Genomic DNA, 17,244 nt, shown 5'->3' with positions numbered 1-17,244 from the left:
GCTCAATAAATTGTAACTTTAAAAAAGGAGAGAAAGAGATCCGCACCCTGCCCCAAGGTCCTGGGTTTTGGAAAGGGGGTGAGGGATGGGGTCTGTGCAGCTGGAAGGCAGAGCCCAGATCAGACCCAGCCCTCAGGTCCCAAGAGAAAGCCTCAACTCCTCCCCAGGGGTGGGCAGGAATGATGGGAACTGGACAAGCATTGACGCTGATTGAAAATTCAGACCCCTTCTCCAGCCAGTGGGTCTGCTCTTCACACTCCCTCCTGCTTCCTGTCTCTCTCCCATTTGGATGCTCCCCTTTGTTTGCTTTCTAACAACTTCCTGCTTTCAAATTAGCATGAAACGTTTACCTCCTCAAGAACCTTCCTGATGGGCCACCTGCCTGCCAGCCAGCCTGGACTTTGCCCTGCATCTTTCAGGCCCATCCACTTGGGTTTCATGATTTTATTTCTTAAAATCCAAGACTTTAAATTTCTTAAATCTTAAAATTTTAAATCAGTGAGAAACCTGCTTTGATTGGGTCTTTGTGACTTCACCTGGCTGTATGCCTAAAGCCACGGGGCTCCCGTAACCGAGGCCCCCAAATTCTAGCTTCTGCCTTACAGAGGGGATCACAGCACATAAACAAACATATCATGAAACACACACTTTCCTGCCTTCACTGGCTTCCCATTTAGCCACTCCACATGCATTTAATGAGCACCTACTCCATGCCAATCACTGCTATGAGCCCTGAAAGTACTGAACAAAAAGCCTTCCATGTAATAGCCTGTCTAATACCAGAGGCAGGGTGACCACTGCTCTGTGGTAGGACTGTCCACTGTGGGCCCTGGAAACCAGGGTGGGGGTCATTTAACACAGAAGGCTAATGGGGAAGATGGGGTGGGGGTCTGAGAGGACTGAGCTGAGTTACTCAAGATTACTGAGGCTGAGACAAGGGGAGAGTGTTACAGGCAGAGGAAGTACTATATGGAAAGATGGGGAATGGGAAAGTGTATTGGGAGATGACACAGACTGGTCTGGAAGGTGGTGAGAAGTGTCCTTACATTTTAGTGCATTTTTATGTTAGCTTCATAAGGAATCAACGTCAGGGACCTCCATCGTAAATCGATTTGGAAAGTGGGGAATCACGAGAGAAGATGAATTACTCCTGAAATTCATTTTCTCCTCCTTTCCTTCTTTATTTCTATAGTGTGAGTTTTTTAAAGATCTGCTCTCCTCATAATGAGACTCCTGGACACAGAGCATGGTATTCTGCAGCTGCTTAATAAATGCCTTGACTACACTAGATGTGGCTCGCAGTGCCTGCAGGCTCTCAGCAGGCCGGCATTCAAGCGTCAGCGCAGCCACTGGTCATGCTGGCTGGCAACTCTAGGTGAGGCCATCACCGCTCCAGGCCTTCCTTGCGTCCTGTGTAGAATAAAAAACTGGGCTGGGTTGCTCCTCAGTCCCTTCCAATTCTGGAAGAGTGACCAACTTTATAAGCTCGGTCTGGCCCAGTATGGAGCCTAGGATGGAACAAATATCCCGAGCAAGAAGACTAAGAGAAGAGCCAAAATGGGCTTCAGGGAGCCTGAAGGAGAAGCAGTCTCACACTGCCCCAGACCTGCCCATCTTCTCCCGGGAGGGAGACTTCTAAGCCTTTGGGTGCTGGAATAACAGGCCCCAACTCCCAAACTCCTGTACGTTGAAGTGAAGGCATGAAGCTGCAAGCCTGGGAGATGAGAGGGCGGAAGGATGGAGAGGAAAGTGGGCCAAGGAAGGAAAAATAGAGCGAAAGAAACAGACAGGCTAAAACATTGGGCCGGCCAAAAAGTTTGAGTTTTTCTATAAGACATTATGGGAAACCCAGAATGAACCTTATGGCCAACCCAACAGAAAGGAGATGAGAGAGACTGAGAGAGAAAGAGATGAGGTGAGAGAGGCAGAGAGGGGGAGGAAGGGAGAAGAAAGCACAGCCACTGAGAAAGTGGAGGGGAGAGAGAAAGCCCAGCTCAGTCCTGACTGCAGCCCAGCACACCCTGCTAGGGAGGCACAGTCAGGAGACTGACACCTTTTAATGAAGGGGCGGGGCGGGCAGGGAGAGCAGAGACTGATGTATGTCCCTGACCTGCGTCCTGCCCTGGGACAGGGACACAGCCTGGGACACGGCCCAGGCTAAAGATCCAGAAGAGGCCATTCACTTCCCCCAAACCAGTCCTTCCAACAGAGCTGCCCCCTGGGTACTGCCCGGGGTGGCACGCCCTCCCCGTGTGCGCACAGCCACGGAAAGGGAATCTGGACTTGTCATCATGCATCTCCCTGACCTGGCACCCCTCCTGGAACCCAGAAGAACAGAACCCTAACCCTCTGCGTGTAAGCTCCATGAGAGCAGGGATTATTTCTGTCCTGATTCATTCACTGTTGTTCCTCCCACACCTAGAATGGAATGACGCTGGTGTGGAACAAAGGTTTGCGAAATGAAGGAGCAAGCGTGGAAGCAGGGGCTACCCGTGCTGTGGACCCTGCGCGGCAGTGGAAGGGGTCAGAGAGGGTACCTTCTTCTTGCTGCAGTAGATCTGCCATTTCTTCTCAGGGGGCAGTGCAAATACAGCCTCCCGGTTTTTGTCGGTGAGATCCAATTCATCCTGCAAAGACACAAAAACACGTCTGAAACCCAGAGATGGTTGATCTTAGGATATTCAGCCTATAGGAAATTACAGTTTCCTCAAATTCCTCAGCCTGCTGTCTTCCTTCAAAGAGCGTCAAAGATACGATAGGGCAATTTTTCTCTTGAAGCACAGAGCCATCCTCCCATCCCCTTGCATCAAGCCCTCAAGCTTCTGTCCAGGCTTCCTTCACTTCCTGTCCCCGCCCCTGGCTCCTCCCCCTCCAGGGCCCTGTTCCCGCCCCTCTCCTGCATTACTTTGCTAGCTCCTAGTCCTCTTGCCTGGAGTTTCTTGTCTTCTTCCTCTTGTCCTTCTTAGACTGATTAACACCATAAATCAAGGCTTGACAAAGAAAGAAATCAGTCTACCAATCCAGTCTGTTATTATTAATTTATATTATTTGGTTGGCCGCGTCTGATCTTAGTTGCGGTACTTGGGACTTTCCTTGCATCATGCGGGATCTTTCCTTGCAGCAGCATGGACCCTCTAGTTGTGGCACGGGGACTCCAGAGTGCATGGGGCTCAGGAGTTGCTGTGCGCAGGTTTTAGCTGCCCTGCAGCGTGTGGGATCTTAGTTCCCCAACCAGGGATCAAACCTGCATCCCCTGTGTTGCAAAGTAGATTCTTAACCACTGGACCACCAGGGATGTCCCCTGATCCACTTCCCTCTTGGCCCCCATCCTTCAAGTTTCTGTCCCTTTAAATGTGTCCCCAAGAAAGTCTCTGGCTCCCCAACCCCAGCATCAGCCCCAGCATGGTTGAGGACACCTGGTAAAGATGAGGAGCTGGGCAACTCATCTAACTCAACTAACTCATCAATTCATCAACTCATCTAACTCAGCCTCCTGCTAAGGAGGGCACCCTGTGCCATGGAAGGTGTCGATCTGCTTCCCATGGAGGTGTGCCCGACAGAGATCGCCCTCCACCGGTACCACTACCCAGACCATGCCATGCACACACAAGGCTGGGCTCCAGCAGTAAACCCACACTTCCCTGGGAGCTGGACTGGGAAGTTGCTGACATCATCAAGTTTCAGGTAACTCTGTAGGTAGTTTGGGATGACTTTTTTAGGTTTAGCTGTGCTGAATGGTGCCTAAAAGGCTCTCTTACTGAAAATTCTTCTCCTATGATTCATGAGCTATGCCAGGACTCAACAAAAATAAATAAATAAAAGTTAATGGGCCATGGAAACATAATGGGCCTTTCAACATGATTCTTGAATTTTTTTTTAATAAAAGCAAAAGTTACATTAAGACCAAAAAAAGCATATTACTAATCTTTGTATTTTCTAAAATGATAGTGAAAGTAATATCTAAGAAAGTACAAGTCTTAAGTATATCGATACCTGCATTCAATGAGAGCCTTTTAGACTTTCCTTCACAGAGATCTGACCTGTCCAATAGAAATATGAGCCACGTTTTAAAAAAATTTTTCCAGTCACATTAAAAAATTATGCAGGAATAGTTGAACTTAATTTTAATAACGTGTGATAAGTCGATTCAGTCGTGTTTGACTCTTTGTGATCCAATGAACCATAGCCCGCCAGGCTCCTCTGTCCATGGGATTCTCCAGGCAAGAATACTGGAGTGGGTTGCCATGCCCTCCTCCAGGGGATCTTCCCAACCCAGGGATCAAACCCGTGTCTCTTGCATCTCCTGCACTGGCAGGTGGGTTCTTTGCCACTTAGCATCACCTGGGTCAGTAGTCAGTCAGTTCAGTCACTCAGTCACGTCCGACTCTTTGCGACCCCATCAATCGCAGCACGCCAGGCCTCCCTGTCCATCACCAACTCCTAGAGTTCACTCAGACTCACGTCCATCGAGTCAGTGATGCCATCCAGCCATCTCATCCTCTGTTGTCCTCTTCTCCTCCTGCCCCCAATCCCTCCCAGCATCAGAGTCTTTTCCAATGAGTCAACTCTTCGCATGAGGTGGCCAAAGTACTGGAGTTTCAGCTTTAGCATCATTCCTTCCAAAGAAATCCCAGGGCTGATCTCCTTCAGAATGGACTGGTTGGATCTCCTTGTAGTCCAAGGGACCCTCAAGAGTCTTCTCCAACACCACAGTTCAAAAGCATCAATTCTTCGGTGTTCAGCTTTCTTCACAGTCCAACTCTCACATCCATACATGACCACTGGAAAAACCATAGCCTTGACTAGACGGACCTTTGTTGGCAAAGTAATGTCTCTGTTTTTCAATATGCTATCAAGGTTGGTCATAACTTTTCTTCCAAGGAGTAAGCATCTTTTAATTTCATGGCTGCAGTCACCATCTGCAGTGATTTGGGAGCCCCAAAAAATAAAGTCTGACACTGTTTCCACTGTTTCCCCATCTATTTCCCATGAAGTGATGGGACCACCTGGGTACCTTGTATTTAACCCAAAGTATCTAAAATAGAGTCATTTTAACATGTAATCAATGTAAAAGAAAAAGATCAATGAGCTATTTGAATTCTTTTTTTTTCAAAGTTATCAAAATCTGCTGTGGATTTCCCATCTTGGTTCAGACCAGCCATGTTTCAAGTGTCACCAGCCCCATGTGACTGGCGGCTGCCATCCTGAGTGGCACCGACAAGGACAGCTTGAATCTATGCCCACCAGGTCACCTGCTTTTTGAACTAAAGACTCCTGTAGATCAAATGCTAAAGAAAAGTTCTTCCCTGGAACCACTCTCTACATATCCCAAGAATGTTTCCAGACCCTGCTCGAGGTTTCTGAAGCATTTCCTTTCTGTGGTCAGAATCAGAAATTAGAGAGACTTCTGTGCACCTGCCACTGGCTGGCACACACTGCACCCTCTTCTGCTTTTGCTTCTGCAGGTAGTTCTACCCAGCCGGTGCTCCTGGCCCGCCTGCCCCACGGTCTAATGCCAAGCTCAGAGCTGGCATCCTCTGGCAAGCCTTCTACAGCCCTTCCCAGGTAGGAACACACCTCCCTACCTGAATGCAGAGCTGTTGTGTTCAACTTTGTATTCTGGTTATTTAGACACTTGTCTTCTCTCACCAGTGGTCTCTGCCACTAAATCAAATGGCATTTCTTGGTAATTTGGTTGGTTCAGCCTTGGTAACCTATGACTCTGTGGACCATCCACTTCTTCTTGAGTCTCTCTTTCCTGGTTTCTTGGACAATCACACCCTTGGGCCGTCCCTCCTACTTTGCGATATGCTCCTCTTGGGACCCCTGACTGACTTCTCCTCCTCTCTCCTATCACTCAGCACTGAAGTCCCTCAGGGCACCATCCTGGGTCCTCTTCTCCCCTCCCTTTATGCTTCCTCTGGTGACTCCTTCACAAGTCATTCCCAAGGACTCAGTGACGATCCTAAATCCTCTCAGCCCCCCAGTGTCCTGAGCGCCCAATCCTGGCACCCAACTGCCTGTGCACCGATCAGCTTGACGGCCCTCAGGTGCCCCATACACTCATGCATGTGTGATAGTGTGCCAGGCACTGTTCTCAGGGTTTAAAGTTTATCCATTACATTTGCAACAACACATTTTACAGATGAGGAAACTGAGGCACAGCAAGCACATACAAACTGAATTCATTACCCCAGTCACCTCAGCCTGGGTCTCCTTGGCACATCCTGTCCTGCTGAGGGTCTCACCATCCACCCAGATCCTCATGTAAGAAACCTGGTATTCCCTGACTCCTACTCACGCATTAGTCCCAACGAGTCCTATTATCCTTCCTTCTCAGTGGCTCCGGAATCTGTCCACTTTTCCCCATTTCCACGGCTAACGCTTTAGTCCAAGCCACCATCCTCCACAGCTTGAGTTTGCACCTGGAGCCCCCAGATGGTCTACACAGTGCCTTTGGAGCCAATAAAGTACCCCAGATGGTCTTTTTAGAAAAGTATATTGGAGAACCTCAAACCCCTGGTTAACCTTTTCAGTGGCTTTCTACCATGCCTAGGATTGAATCCCAAATCCTCAGATATTCTCATCATAATGGTACCCCCCAAAGGACCCAGCTTTTTCCTACTTGAGACTCTCACATCTGCTGCTTCTTCTGGCAGGGACTCCATGGCATCATTCTGCACCTCCATTCACTTACCTGACCATCACTCTGTTTTAAGATCTGTCACTGCTTTAGGGGGCCCATCAGGACCTTGAATCTAGAATAAGGCTCTCTGCTAGAGAGGCCACAGACCGCCCCAAACATTCCCTCTCAAGACACTCTCTACACTTGTCATTACTGTTCAAGACCCGGCTTCTCGTTAGACTTCATATTCCTGGGGGGAGGGGCTGCACCAACCCATTTTAGTGGGTCCATCACTAAATCCCTGGCAGCCCACGAAACCCAGTACACGTCAGTCTCTCAAATATTTTTCATTTGTTTGATCAATACCTCACGCTAGCCTGCAGACGAGACAAGTCTGACTCATCCTTGTTTTTTGCCAAAGTACCTAGTAAGAAATCCTGCCACTTAACATGCTCAATAAATATTTGGAGACTAAAAGGGCCAAAGGAAGGAACACTGCTCGCCATGTCCTTCTTTCAAAATTCATGCACTCTTCTCAGGAAGATGTCCCTGACTGGGATAATGTAAGAAATATACTGGTTTGCCAAAAAGTTCATTTGGGTTCTTCCGTAAGATGCTATGGAAAACCTGAATGAACTTTATGGCCAACCCAACATTTCTTTTTTTAAAAAATCTGTTTTGGTGTTTTATGGCATCATGCTTTATTTTTTTTTAACTTTTTATTTTGTATTGGGGTATAGTCAATTAACAAACAATGTCATGATACTTTCAGATGAACTGCAAAGGGACTCAGCCATACACATATATGGATCCACTTTCCCCCAAACTCCCCTCCCATGCAGGCTGCCACATAACACTGAGCAGAGTTCCCTGTGCTGTACAGTAGGTCATTGCCGGTTATCCATTTTAAATATAGCAGTGTCAACCTAATATTTCTGACCCTCGTTCCCGGTTCCTGTCTTAGAGCTCCTAAACCCCTCGGAATTTCATGAATGATAGAACTGACAGGAATATCTTCTGTTCCTGACATAGAGCTCCTAAACCCCTTGGAATTTCCTGGGTGATAGGAGTCCCTTTTCTCCTGCTGCAGTGACTCCTGGTGGACCCTAGAGAGCTTCAGGGTGGGGGCCGGTCATCAGAAGGATCAGGCCTTGATTAGAAGCCTTGAACTTTCAGCCCTACTCCCCAAACTCTAATAGATGGAGCTAAAAATCTATCATACCGTTACAAATAAACTTATTTACAAGACAGACTCAGAGAACGAACTTACGGATACTAGTGGGGAAGGGTGGGAGAAAGGGATAGTTAGGGCATTTGGGATGGACATATACATACAGCTGTATTTAAAGTGGATAAGCAACAAGGTCCTACTGTACAGCACAGGGAACGCTGCTCAGTGTTCTGTGGCAGCCTGAATGGGACGGGAGTTTGGGGGAGAGTGGATACATGTATGTGTATGGCTGGGCCACTCTGCTGCACACCTGAAACTATCACAGCATTGCCAATCAGCTATAAGCAGCAGCAGTAGTCATATGTTGGTCGCTCAGTCGTGTCCAACTCTCTGCAACCCTGTGGACTGTGGCCTACCAGGCTCCTCTGTCCATGGAGAAGCAGGCAAGATACTGAAGTGGGTTGTCATTCCCTTCTCTAGGGGATCTTCCTAACCCAGGGATGGAACTCGGGTCTCTGGCATTGCAGGCAGACTCTTTACTGTTTTAGTCACCAGTTCAGTCACTCAGTCGTGTCCAACTCTTTGCGACCCATGGACTGCAGCATGCCAGGCTTCCCTGTCCATCACCAAGTCCTGGAGCTTGCTCAAACTCATGTCCATCAAGTCAGTGATGCCATCCAACCATCTCATCCTCTGTCATCCCCTTCTCCTCCTGCCTTCAATCTTTCCCAGCATCAGGGTCTTTTCCAATGAGTCAGTTCTTCACAGCAGGTGGCCCAAGTATTGGAGTTTCCATTTCAGCATCAGTCCTTCCAATGAATATTCAGGACTGATTTCCTTTAGGATTGACTGCTTTGATCTCCTTCCTGCCCAAGGAACTCTCAAGAATCTTCTCTAGCACCACAGTTCAAAAGCATCAATTCTTTGGCGTTTAGCCATCTTTATGGTCCAACTCTCAAATCCATACATGACTACTGGAAAAAACCATAGCTTTGACTACACAGACTTTTGTCAGCAAAGTAATGTCTCTGCTTTTTAATATGCTGTCTAGGTTCTCATAGCTTTTCTTCCAAGGTCACCAGGGAAGCCCCATAATCAGCTATACTATAATATAAAATAAAAAATAAGGGGAAAAAAATCTATCTTGCTGAAACCACCGCAAATGCCCCCAGAATGGCAAGGCTCAGAGAGCTTCTGGGTGGGTGTATGCATCCACGTGATGGGAGGGTGGGGCACCCCGAACCTTCCGGGGACAGATGCTCCTGGGCTCAGGACAGGAACCTTACCCTTCTGGGCTTTATGCTCTGTACGCCTTCCTCTGGCTGCTCACTTGTATTCTTTATCATCTCCTTTATACTAAACTGGTAACAGTACATAAAGTGTTTCCTGAGTTCTGTGAGCAGTTCTAGCAAATTACCACACTTGCAGAGGAGATCGTGGGGACTCCTGGTTTGTAGCCATGTTGGACAGAAGCATAGGAAACCTGGGACCCACCACCTCTAATGGGTGTGTGAAGTAAGGGGCAGTCTCGTGGATCTGAGCCCTTAACCTGTGGGCTCTGTGCTAACTCTGGGCAGTAAGTGTCAGAATGGAGTTGTATTGCAGGACATCCAATTGGTGTCCATAGAAAACTGGAGAACTGCTTAATGTGGAAAATGGTGTTAGCAGTATTTGAGTGAAAAATTGATCTTAGCAGGACTGACAAACACGGCTCAGGCTTCAAATATTATTCTACACAAGCAAAGAAAAGTGTTAGTCACTCAGTTGTGTCCAACTCTTTGTGACCCCATAGACTGTAGCCCACCAGGCTCCTCTGTCCATGGGATTTTCCAGGCAAGAATACTGGGGTGGGTTGCCATTTCCTATCTCCCACCCCTGGCTCCACTCCCAGGAAAGGCATAACTTGGGACAGTGAGTTTTCCTGAACCTGATGTGGTGAGGAAGGTGGACCACTTTTTCTCCCACAGGCATTGCTCCATCTTACAGTGGTCCTGTGCTTTGAAGAGCTGGATTGTCTTCATCAGATACATCCATGACCGAATCCAAGTAGGAAACCCCATTCCAATCATGTTGCATTGTTTCTCTGCAGGCCAGCCATGAGAATAAGTGACCAAGAGCTGATGGTAGATGACCCTGCGTTTATGGCTCTCTCTCCCAGGGGTTCAGGCCCGAGTCCTGGGCACAGATCCTACTCCCCCATCTGGGAATTTCTTTGGTGTGCAGGCTTTGTCTCACCACCAGACCTCCAAAGAGAAGAATCATGCCGTCTTCCTGTTCTGTCTCTTTGTGGTCAGAATAGGATGTTTCACACACAGGGTGCTGCTGTGGTCTAAATGGGTATCACAGAGAGTCTGGAAGAGCTGCCGCCAGTGTGAATGCCAGAGCTCTGTCTGGCCCAGGCTAGACACGAGGCGTTATCATCCCAGTCCCAATCCAGGTGTCTTTCAGGCATCTCTATCTCCTTGTTTCTAGTTAATCATCCCTTGATCTGAGACTTGCGGTTGCCCAGGAGGAGAGGGTTGGAGGAGGGATGGAGCGGGAGGTTGGGGTTAGCAGATGCTAGTTATTATATATAGGATGCATAAATGACAAGGTCCTACTGCACAGCACAGAGAACCATACTCAATATCCTGTGATAAACCACCATGGGGAAGAATATAAAAAAAGAATGTATATACAGGTATAGCTGAATCACATTGCTGTACAGCAGAAACTAACACAGCACCGTAAATCAACTATACTTCAATTTAAAAAACCATCCCCTAAATCTAAAAAGAAATGATACAAATGAACTTACAAAACAGAAAGAGACTCACAGACTTGGAGAATAAACTTATGGTTGCTGGAGCAGGGGGCAGGGAGAAGGATGATGGGAGGAAGGGATGGTTAAGGAGTTTGGGATGGACATGTACACACAGCAATATTTAAAGTAGATAACCAACAAGGACCTGCTGTATAGCTCATGGAACTCTGCTCAATGTTACATGGCAGCCTGGATGGGAGGTGAGTTTGGGGGAGAATGGACACTTGCATATGTATGGCTGAATCCCTTTGCTGTTCACCTGAAGCTATCACAATACTGTTAATCGGCTATGCTCCAATATAAAATTAAAAGGCTTTTTTTTTTTTTTTTTAATCCTGTTCTGAGGTACCCAGAATCTGCCTACAGAATTCCACCTGTCTCTTATGTCTGAGATAAGAGGATCCCGGGGAAATTCCAGCCAGCAGATGAGAAAAAGGTGTCAAGCATTCTTATGTTCTCTGAGGCTCCTCGGTGCCGACTTCACAAAGCCTGCACCTGCTCCTCTCATGGGAGCCTACCGCTGCCCAGCGAGGTCTAGAGTCCAGTGGAGATATGAGGAAAGTCCATCTTCTGGGGACAAGCTTCACGGTGTCCACCCCAGTGCTGACCGTTTCTCCCCCACAGCTGAGGTGCTCTGGGACCCATCTCTGCCAAAAGCAGGGTTTCAGCAGGTGAAGATCCCCGCACACAGGCCCCCGCCCTCTGTCTGGCTCCTTCTGCTCCTGCTGGGGCCCGCCACTCCATGACCAAGCCCTCCCTGCCCTGACCCTCATCCAGCCCCGCCCCTCGCCCTGCCCCGCCCCCTTCACTCTGCCCCTGCCCCTCACTCTACCCCGCCCCTCACTCTGCCCCGCCCCTCACTCACCACCAGCTCTGCAAAGCGGATGTTCAGCTCCTCTGGGTTGGGGATAGGACTGGAGAACTCCATGTACTGCAGAGGGTGGTTGTCCCGGAGGTTGATCTCAGGGAGGTCACTGCCCCCAAAGCAGCACAGGAAGCCCAGGCCATGGCGGCTCCTCTTGCGGGGGGCCATGGTCACTGCAGGCCAGGGGGACAGTCCACAGGCAGATGCCCTAGGTCCTCATCGTGATCTGGGTAGAACAGAGTACAGAGTGGTCAGGCCTGGCAGCCAGGTGGGCCAGGACGTGGCTGCTCTGCCACCATAACTTCTTTGGCCAACTCTCAGGGGCCTCTGACCCCACAGCCAAGCTCCTTTCTCCCACAACTGCAAACACTTCCAGATTCTCCCTCTGTGCCCTGAAAGAAGATGGGAGGGCTGTGGTCACAGAATGTGACTTCCAGGGCAGAGGTGGCACTACACACTACCCACTCTGACTGTACGGATGGGAATCCTGTTCCCCGTCCACTGGCAGACCATTTTCCTGCAGGGCTTCCTTATTCATGTGAATATTCCAGGGTCTGGGGATACCTGCTTTAAAGGTGTAATCCAATGGGGAGGGAAGGGCTGAATTCGGCTGGCAGGGGAGACACTGAGCTAATTACATGGCCTGGCTCCTGCAGTGCAGGCCTCCCTGGGAGCAGAGGACGGAAGGCTTGCACAGCTTTCTTCCCAGTCTGCTGTAGCCAGGCATGTCTGGATGAATGTGAAATATCAACAGGGTGTGGGTTCACCCATCCATCCAGAAGAAGGGGTGGCCTGCGGAGCCATTAGAGTGAACCCTGGGTAAAGAGATGGGGCTGATCATTGGAATGGTGTTCAACCAAGAGTGATGGGAATCTGGTCAAATGTGCTCAAATGTGCTCTCCATACAGACGGAGAACAGAGGATACCGCTATGGCTAGAGCCCGGAACTGAGAGACACAACAGATGGGTGGTCACTGCAACAGAAAGGATTAAGTGTTTGGTTTCCCTCTGGGAAGGCCTAGTCCTATGATGACCAGCCTAAGGATAAACACTGGCCCTAGTCATTGAGGCCACATAGCTTCCAGGTGGATTAAGTCCAGTTATCCACACGTGGGCTTCCTGAATGGGCCAAATGATCCTTCCAATGCTTCCTAAACATGGTTTCAGATCTGGGTGGGTTCTGCAGAAAGACCACTGTTTACCCACCACACTGCTGCTCAACATACTCTCCCCACACTTTTGTATCTTAATTTTTGAATATAAATCAGATTCTACCTTTATTCTACCTTTATATTCTACAGACATTCTAGCTGTAATATCTGTGATATAACACAGGTTTGGGGACAAGATTTTGTTAAATTGTGGGTAAAATGCATATAAACATGAAGTTTACTATTTTACCATTTTTCATGTGTATAGTTCAGTGGCATTAAATACATTCACATTGCTCTGCAACCATCACCACCATCCACCTCTGTTACTTCTTCCATCTTGTAAAACAGAAACTCTGTACTCATTAAACAATCACTTCCCATTTCCCTCTCCCCTCAGCCCCTGGCAACCGCCACTCTACTCTCTGTCTCTAAGAATTTGACAGCTCTCAGTATCTCATATGAGTAGAATCCTACAGCAGTTGTCTTTTTGTGACTGGCCTATTTCACTTAGCATAATGTCCTCAAGGTTCATACAAGCTGTAGCAGAATTTCCTTACTTTTTTTGGCTGAATAATATTCCACTGTATGCAGAGACCACATTTTGTTTATCCATTCATCTGTTGACAGGCACTGGGGTTGCTTCCTCCTTTTGGCTATTGTGAAGAACGCTGCTACCAACACGTACAAATATCTGTTTGTGTCCCTGCTTTCAGTGCTTAGGTAATATACCCAAAGGTTGAGTTGTTTCTCCTATATCTAGGTCATTAACGGAATGATCAGAATGTCCCCCTGGTCTTTAGTTACATCATTGCTCTAAATGTTGACCACAACAAGGACACAGACAAGCCCAGATGACACAGCTTCCTCGTCTGGGAATGCCAAAGAACTAGTCATTAACACTCTCAAGGGACAGTCCTTCAACCAGCTTTGAATCCCATGCACTGATCTAGCCCTCTGGTTTTTTTGTTTTTTTTTTTTTTTGACCTCACTGCACAGCATGTGGGATCTTAGTTCCCCCACCAGAGATTTAACCTGTGTCCTTGCATGGGAAGCATGGAGTCTTAACCACTGGACCACCAGGGAAGTCCCTGCCCTCTTTTCTTAAAGACACCACAGGAGATTGTTCCCTGAATCCTTGGGGAGCTCCAAATATGTCAAATCTAAGGCATTCCCTTGAATCAAGTTCTAGAACCTTATCGAAAAAAGATAACTGTGGCATAACGTGTTCCTAGTGAATCCAAGGTAACTCAAGGAGAACACTGCTTTATTTCCAAACCCTAACAAACTAGCTAATAAATCAGTCATCTGAGCTAGCCTCCCATATAAGGCATGACGCATGTTACTCATCATTCAAGAGAGGTGTTTTTATTGATTCCATTTTATCTCTTTTTTTGGGGGGTGCACCACAAAGCCTCTGGGATCTTAGCTTTCCCACCAGGTATCAAACCCACACCCCTTGCATTGGAAAGTAAAGTCTCAACCACTGACCCACCAGGGAAGTCCCTACTTTATCTTTCTTTATTAACTTTGTGACAGACGTTTTAAATGTTTTCTAGCATTTATTCAATGTATTGGGTGAGCCACCAGGGAAGTCAATGGAATGTTACTCAGCCATTAAAAAGAATGAAGTAATGCCATTTGCGGGGACTTAGATGGGTCTAGAGACTGTCATACTGACTGAGGTCAGAGAAATAGCATATGATATCACTTCCATGTGGAGTCTAGACTATGATACAAGTGGACTTATTTAAAAGGGAGAAATAGACTCACAGACTTAGAGACTGAACTTATGGTCGGGGGAGGAGAGGAAGGAATGGCTGGGGATTTTGGAATTGATAGGTACACACTGCTGTATTTAAAATGGATATCCATCAAGGACCTACTGTATAGCACAGGGAACCTCTGCTCAATATTCTATAACAACCTAATTGGGAAAAGAATTTGAAAGAGAATAGATATGTGCGTATGTTAAGAAAAAGAATAAATCAACCATATTGTTACCTTAAAAAAGAATACATATATTGTTGCATTAATAAATGTATTTGAACATAGAACTTTTAAAAATTTTTCTAAGGATTACTTTTCAAAGATATTAAGAAATATTGCCCTATACAATCCAAGAGTTATGTTTTATATATATAAACTTTAGGTTATTCATTCAAAGGGATTTGATCCTTCCTTCCCCTTACTTACCAATTTATTAGATTAGGAGTTTGGGATTAACATAGACACACTACTATATATTAATGGATAGCGAACAAAGACTTACTGGAGAGCACGGAGACCTATATGCAATATTTTGTAACAACCTATAGGGGAAAAGAATCTGAAAAAAATAGATACATATGTATGTATAACCAAAATCACTTTGCAGTTACACTTGAAACTAACATAACATTGTAAATCAACTATACTTCAATTAAAAAAAAAAAGACTTTTTAGTAGACCCAGGGATACCTAAAATAACACATTATCTGAGCCCGCCTGGTATTACTGGCCATCTTTTCCAGGTTTGCACGTTGTCTCCACAGCTACAGTGAAGGCTCTCTGATGACAGGGGCCATGCCTCCTGCTTATTTGACACCCACCCCCCCACGCCTTTATGGCTAATAAAAGGCCTTGTGCTTAGTAGGTGCTCAATAATATTTTTTGGTCAATTGAGGAAAAAGAAACTGTGCTCATGGAGACAGAACAGAGGGGTCTTTATCAATCAGTCAAGAAATACTGATTGAAATCTGATTCCTAATAATTAAGACATCAAGAACCCTTGAAGGGAAGAAGGGGACAGTCTCGAAGGTGGAGGAAGCAGCTAGCAGGCTAGTGCAGAATCCTGGTTTATGTCAGCAAAGACCTGGAACAGGTAGCTGAGGACATCAAGGGAGGAAGGGAGACACTGAGGCTTTCCAGGGGACTTGATAGCCAATGGGCAGGAGTGGGTGGGACGAAACCCTGGCCTCCGAAAGCACTAATTCCATAGGTAGATAGGGGCGGGCCTCCCTGGGCCCCCTGCCCATCATCCCTTTGGGATGCTGATGCAGACTCCAGGCCAGGTCCCATAGGTAAGACTGCTTTGCTGAGGACACAGAGCATGGAAGGGCAGGTCCCAGAGGTGGGATGAGATGGGCTGTATGGCATGACGGGGTTCTCGGGAGGGATGGCTGATGTCTGGGAGGATCTGCGAACTCTGGGCCTGCTCCAGGTCTTTGCCAACATACACCCGGATTCTGCACTAGCCTGCCAGCTGCTTCCTCCACCTCCAGACTGTGCCCTTGTTCCCCTCAAGGATGCCTGGTGCCTTAACTACTAGGAATCAGAGATTGCAGTCACTGCCCCTCTGAGCTCTCTTCTGTCTTCACCTCCTCGACTTCTCTCGCCCCAGTCTCCTTCCTGGTCCTTCTTTGCCCTTAAGTGCCTGAACCAGGCTTTCCTGGGAGGGGCAGCAGAGGCAGGGCTGACATACAGCTGGAGCACCCCATTAGTCTTACACCCGTGTTCACAGCTGTGAGCCCTGATTGGCTGGCACCAGGCTCATACCTGTCTAAATATTTTTAAGGTCTCGCCTGAGTATGAGGAGTAAGGTGGAGTGGCCTCAGGAGGAGAGAAGAAGGAAGAAGTAGACACGGACCTCCAAACGGGAAGTGCCGGCCCCACAGAGAAGGGCCTTACCAACCCTCCCTCCCCCGCACCCCCGGGCGCGCTGCATATTTGCCCTTTTAAGGGCGGCCTGCTCCACCGCTCCTGAGTGTTTATGTTCCTGAGGGTGTCCTCCTCCCCAGGAACTCTTAAGTCTGTCCCTTCCTCCTTTTCTTGGGGCCCCTTCTGAACATCCAAGACTAAAACCATAAGCCCTGAGCTGGAAAGCATCTAGCTTCAGGGTAGAGATCTGAAAATTGAGGTCCGGGAAGGAAATGTCTTCTCTGAGGCCACATAACGATGGGGACAGAGCTGGGGCTGAAAACCAGGATGCCAGGGTCCAGGCTGTGGTCCGGTCACTGCCTCCCCAGAGCGCCTCTTCCCACATCAATGCCCTTTGTTCCCATCTTGCCCCAGCCCCCCAAGCAGCCTCCCCCCACCCCCTAGAGAAGATCAGACTCTATGGCTCAGTATAGAAGTAGCTCCAGGGAGTTCCCTGGTTGTCCAGTGGTTAGGCCTTGGCGATTTCACAGCCGAGCCCCAGGTTCAATTTCCATTTGGGGAACTGAAATCCCAAAAGCTGTGTGGCATAGCCAAAAAATAAACAAACAAACAAAAAAATCCAAAATAGTATTTAAAAAAAGAAAAAAAGAAATAGCCCCAGTAAACAAGGTCCTTTCTAGATCAGAAGAGGGTATGAAGATTCCAAAGGCTGCCTGCTTCTCCTCCCTGGGGGGAACTGCCTCCATCACTCACCACGCCAATTTCTCTCCCACCCCTACTCTAATCCTTCCTCCACTCCAGCAGAGGCTCTGAAGTCAGACGGACTGGGGTTTGACTCCTGGCTCTGCCTTCTCAGCTGGGTGACCCTGAGCATGAGGTCTTAACCTCCAAGAACCCCAGGTTCCTCATCTGTGACACCAAGGCAATAACAGGATCTTCCTCATGCAGTTTCAGGGAAGAATAAATGATCTAATATAAGTAAAATGCCAG

At 47.8% G+C, this 17,244-nt stretch overlaps 1 protein-coding gene across 3 annotated transcripts in view; it reads right to left on the bottom strand.

Annotated features, from left to right (window-relative positions):
* The window catches only part of DAAM2 (dishevelled associated activator of morphogenesis 2), a 135,546-nt gene that overhangs the window by 44,182 nt on the left and 74,120 nt on the right, over positions 1–17,244 (bottom strand). For all 3 annotated transcript variants that reach the window (XM_027524913.1, XM_027524915.1, XM_027524914.1), the window contains exons 2-3: positions 11,465–11,690; positions 2,538–2,627 (exon numbers count right to left, since the gene is read on the bottom strand). In XM_027524913.1, the coding sequence (XP_027380714.1) occupies positions 2,538–2,627; positions 11,465–11,632 (258 nt within the window). In that variant the 5' untranslated portion in view covers positions 11,633–11,690. The remainder of the gene's footprint in view (positions 1–2,537; positions 2,628–11,464; positions 11,691–17,244) is intronic.

Source organism: Bos indicus x Bos taurus, chromosome 23, assembly GCF_003369695.1.
Source record: "Bos indicus x Bos taurus breed Angus x Brahman F1 hybrid chromosome 23, Bos_hybrid_MaternalHap_v2.0, whole genome shotgun sequence".
NCBI lineage: Eukaryota > Metazoa > Chordata > Mammalia > Artiodactyla > Bovidae > Bos > Bos indicus x Bos taurus.
Note: the sequence above shows the minus strand (reverse complement) of the source record. Positions and strands in the feature narration are given on the sequence as shown.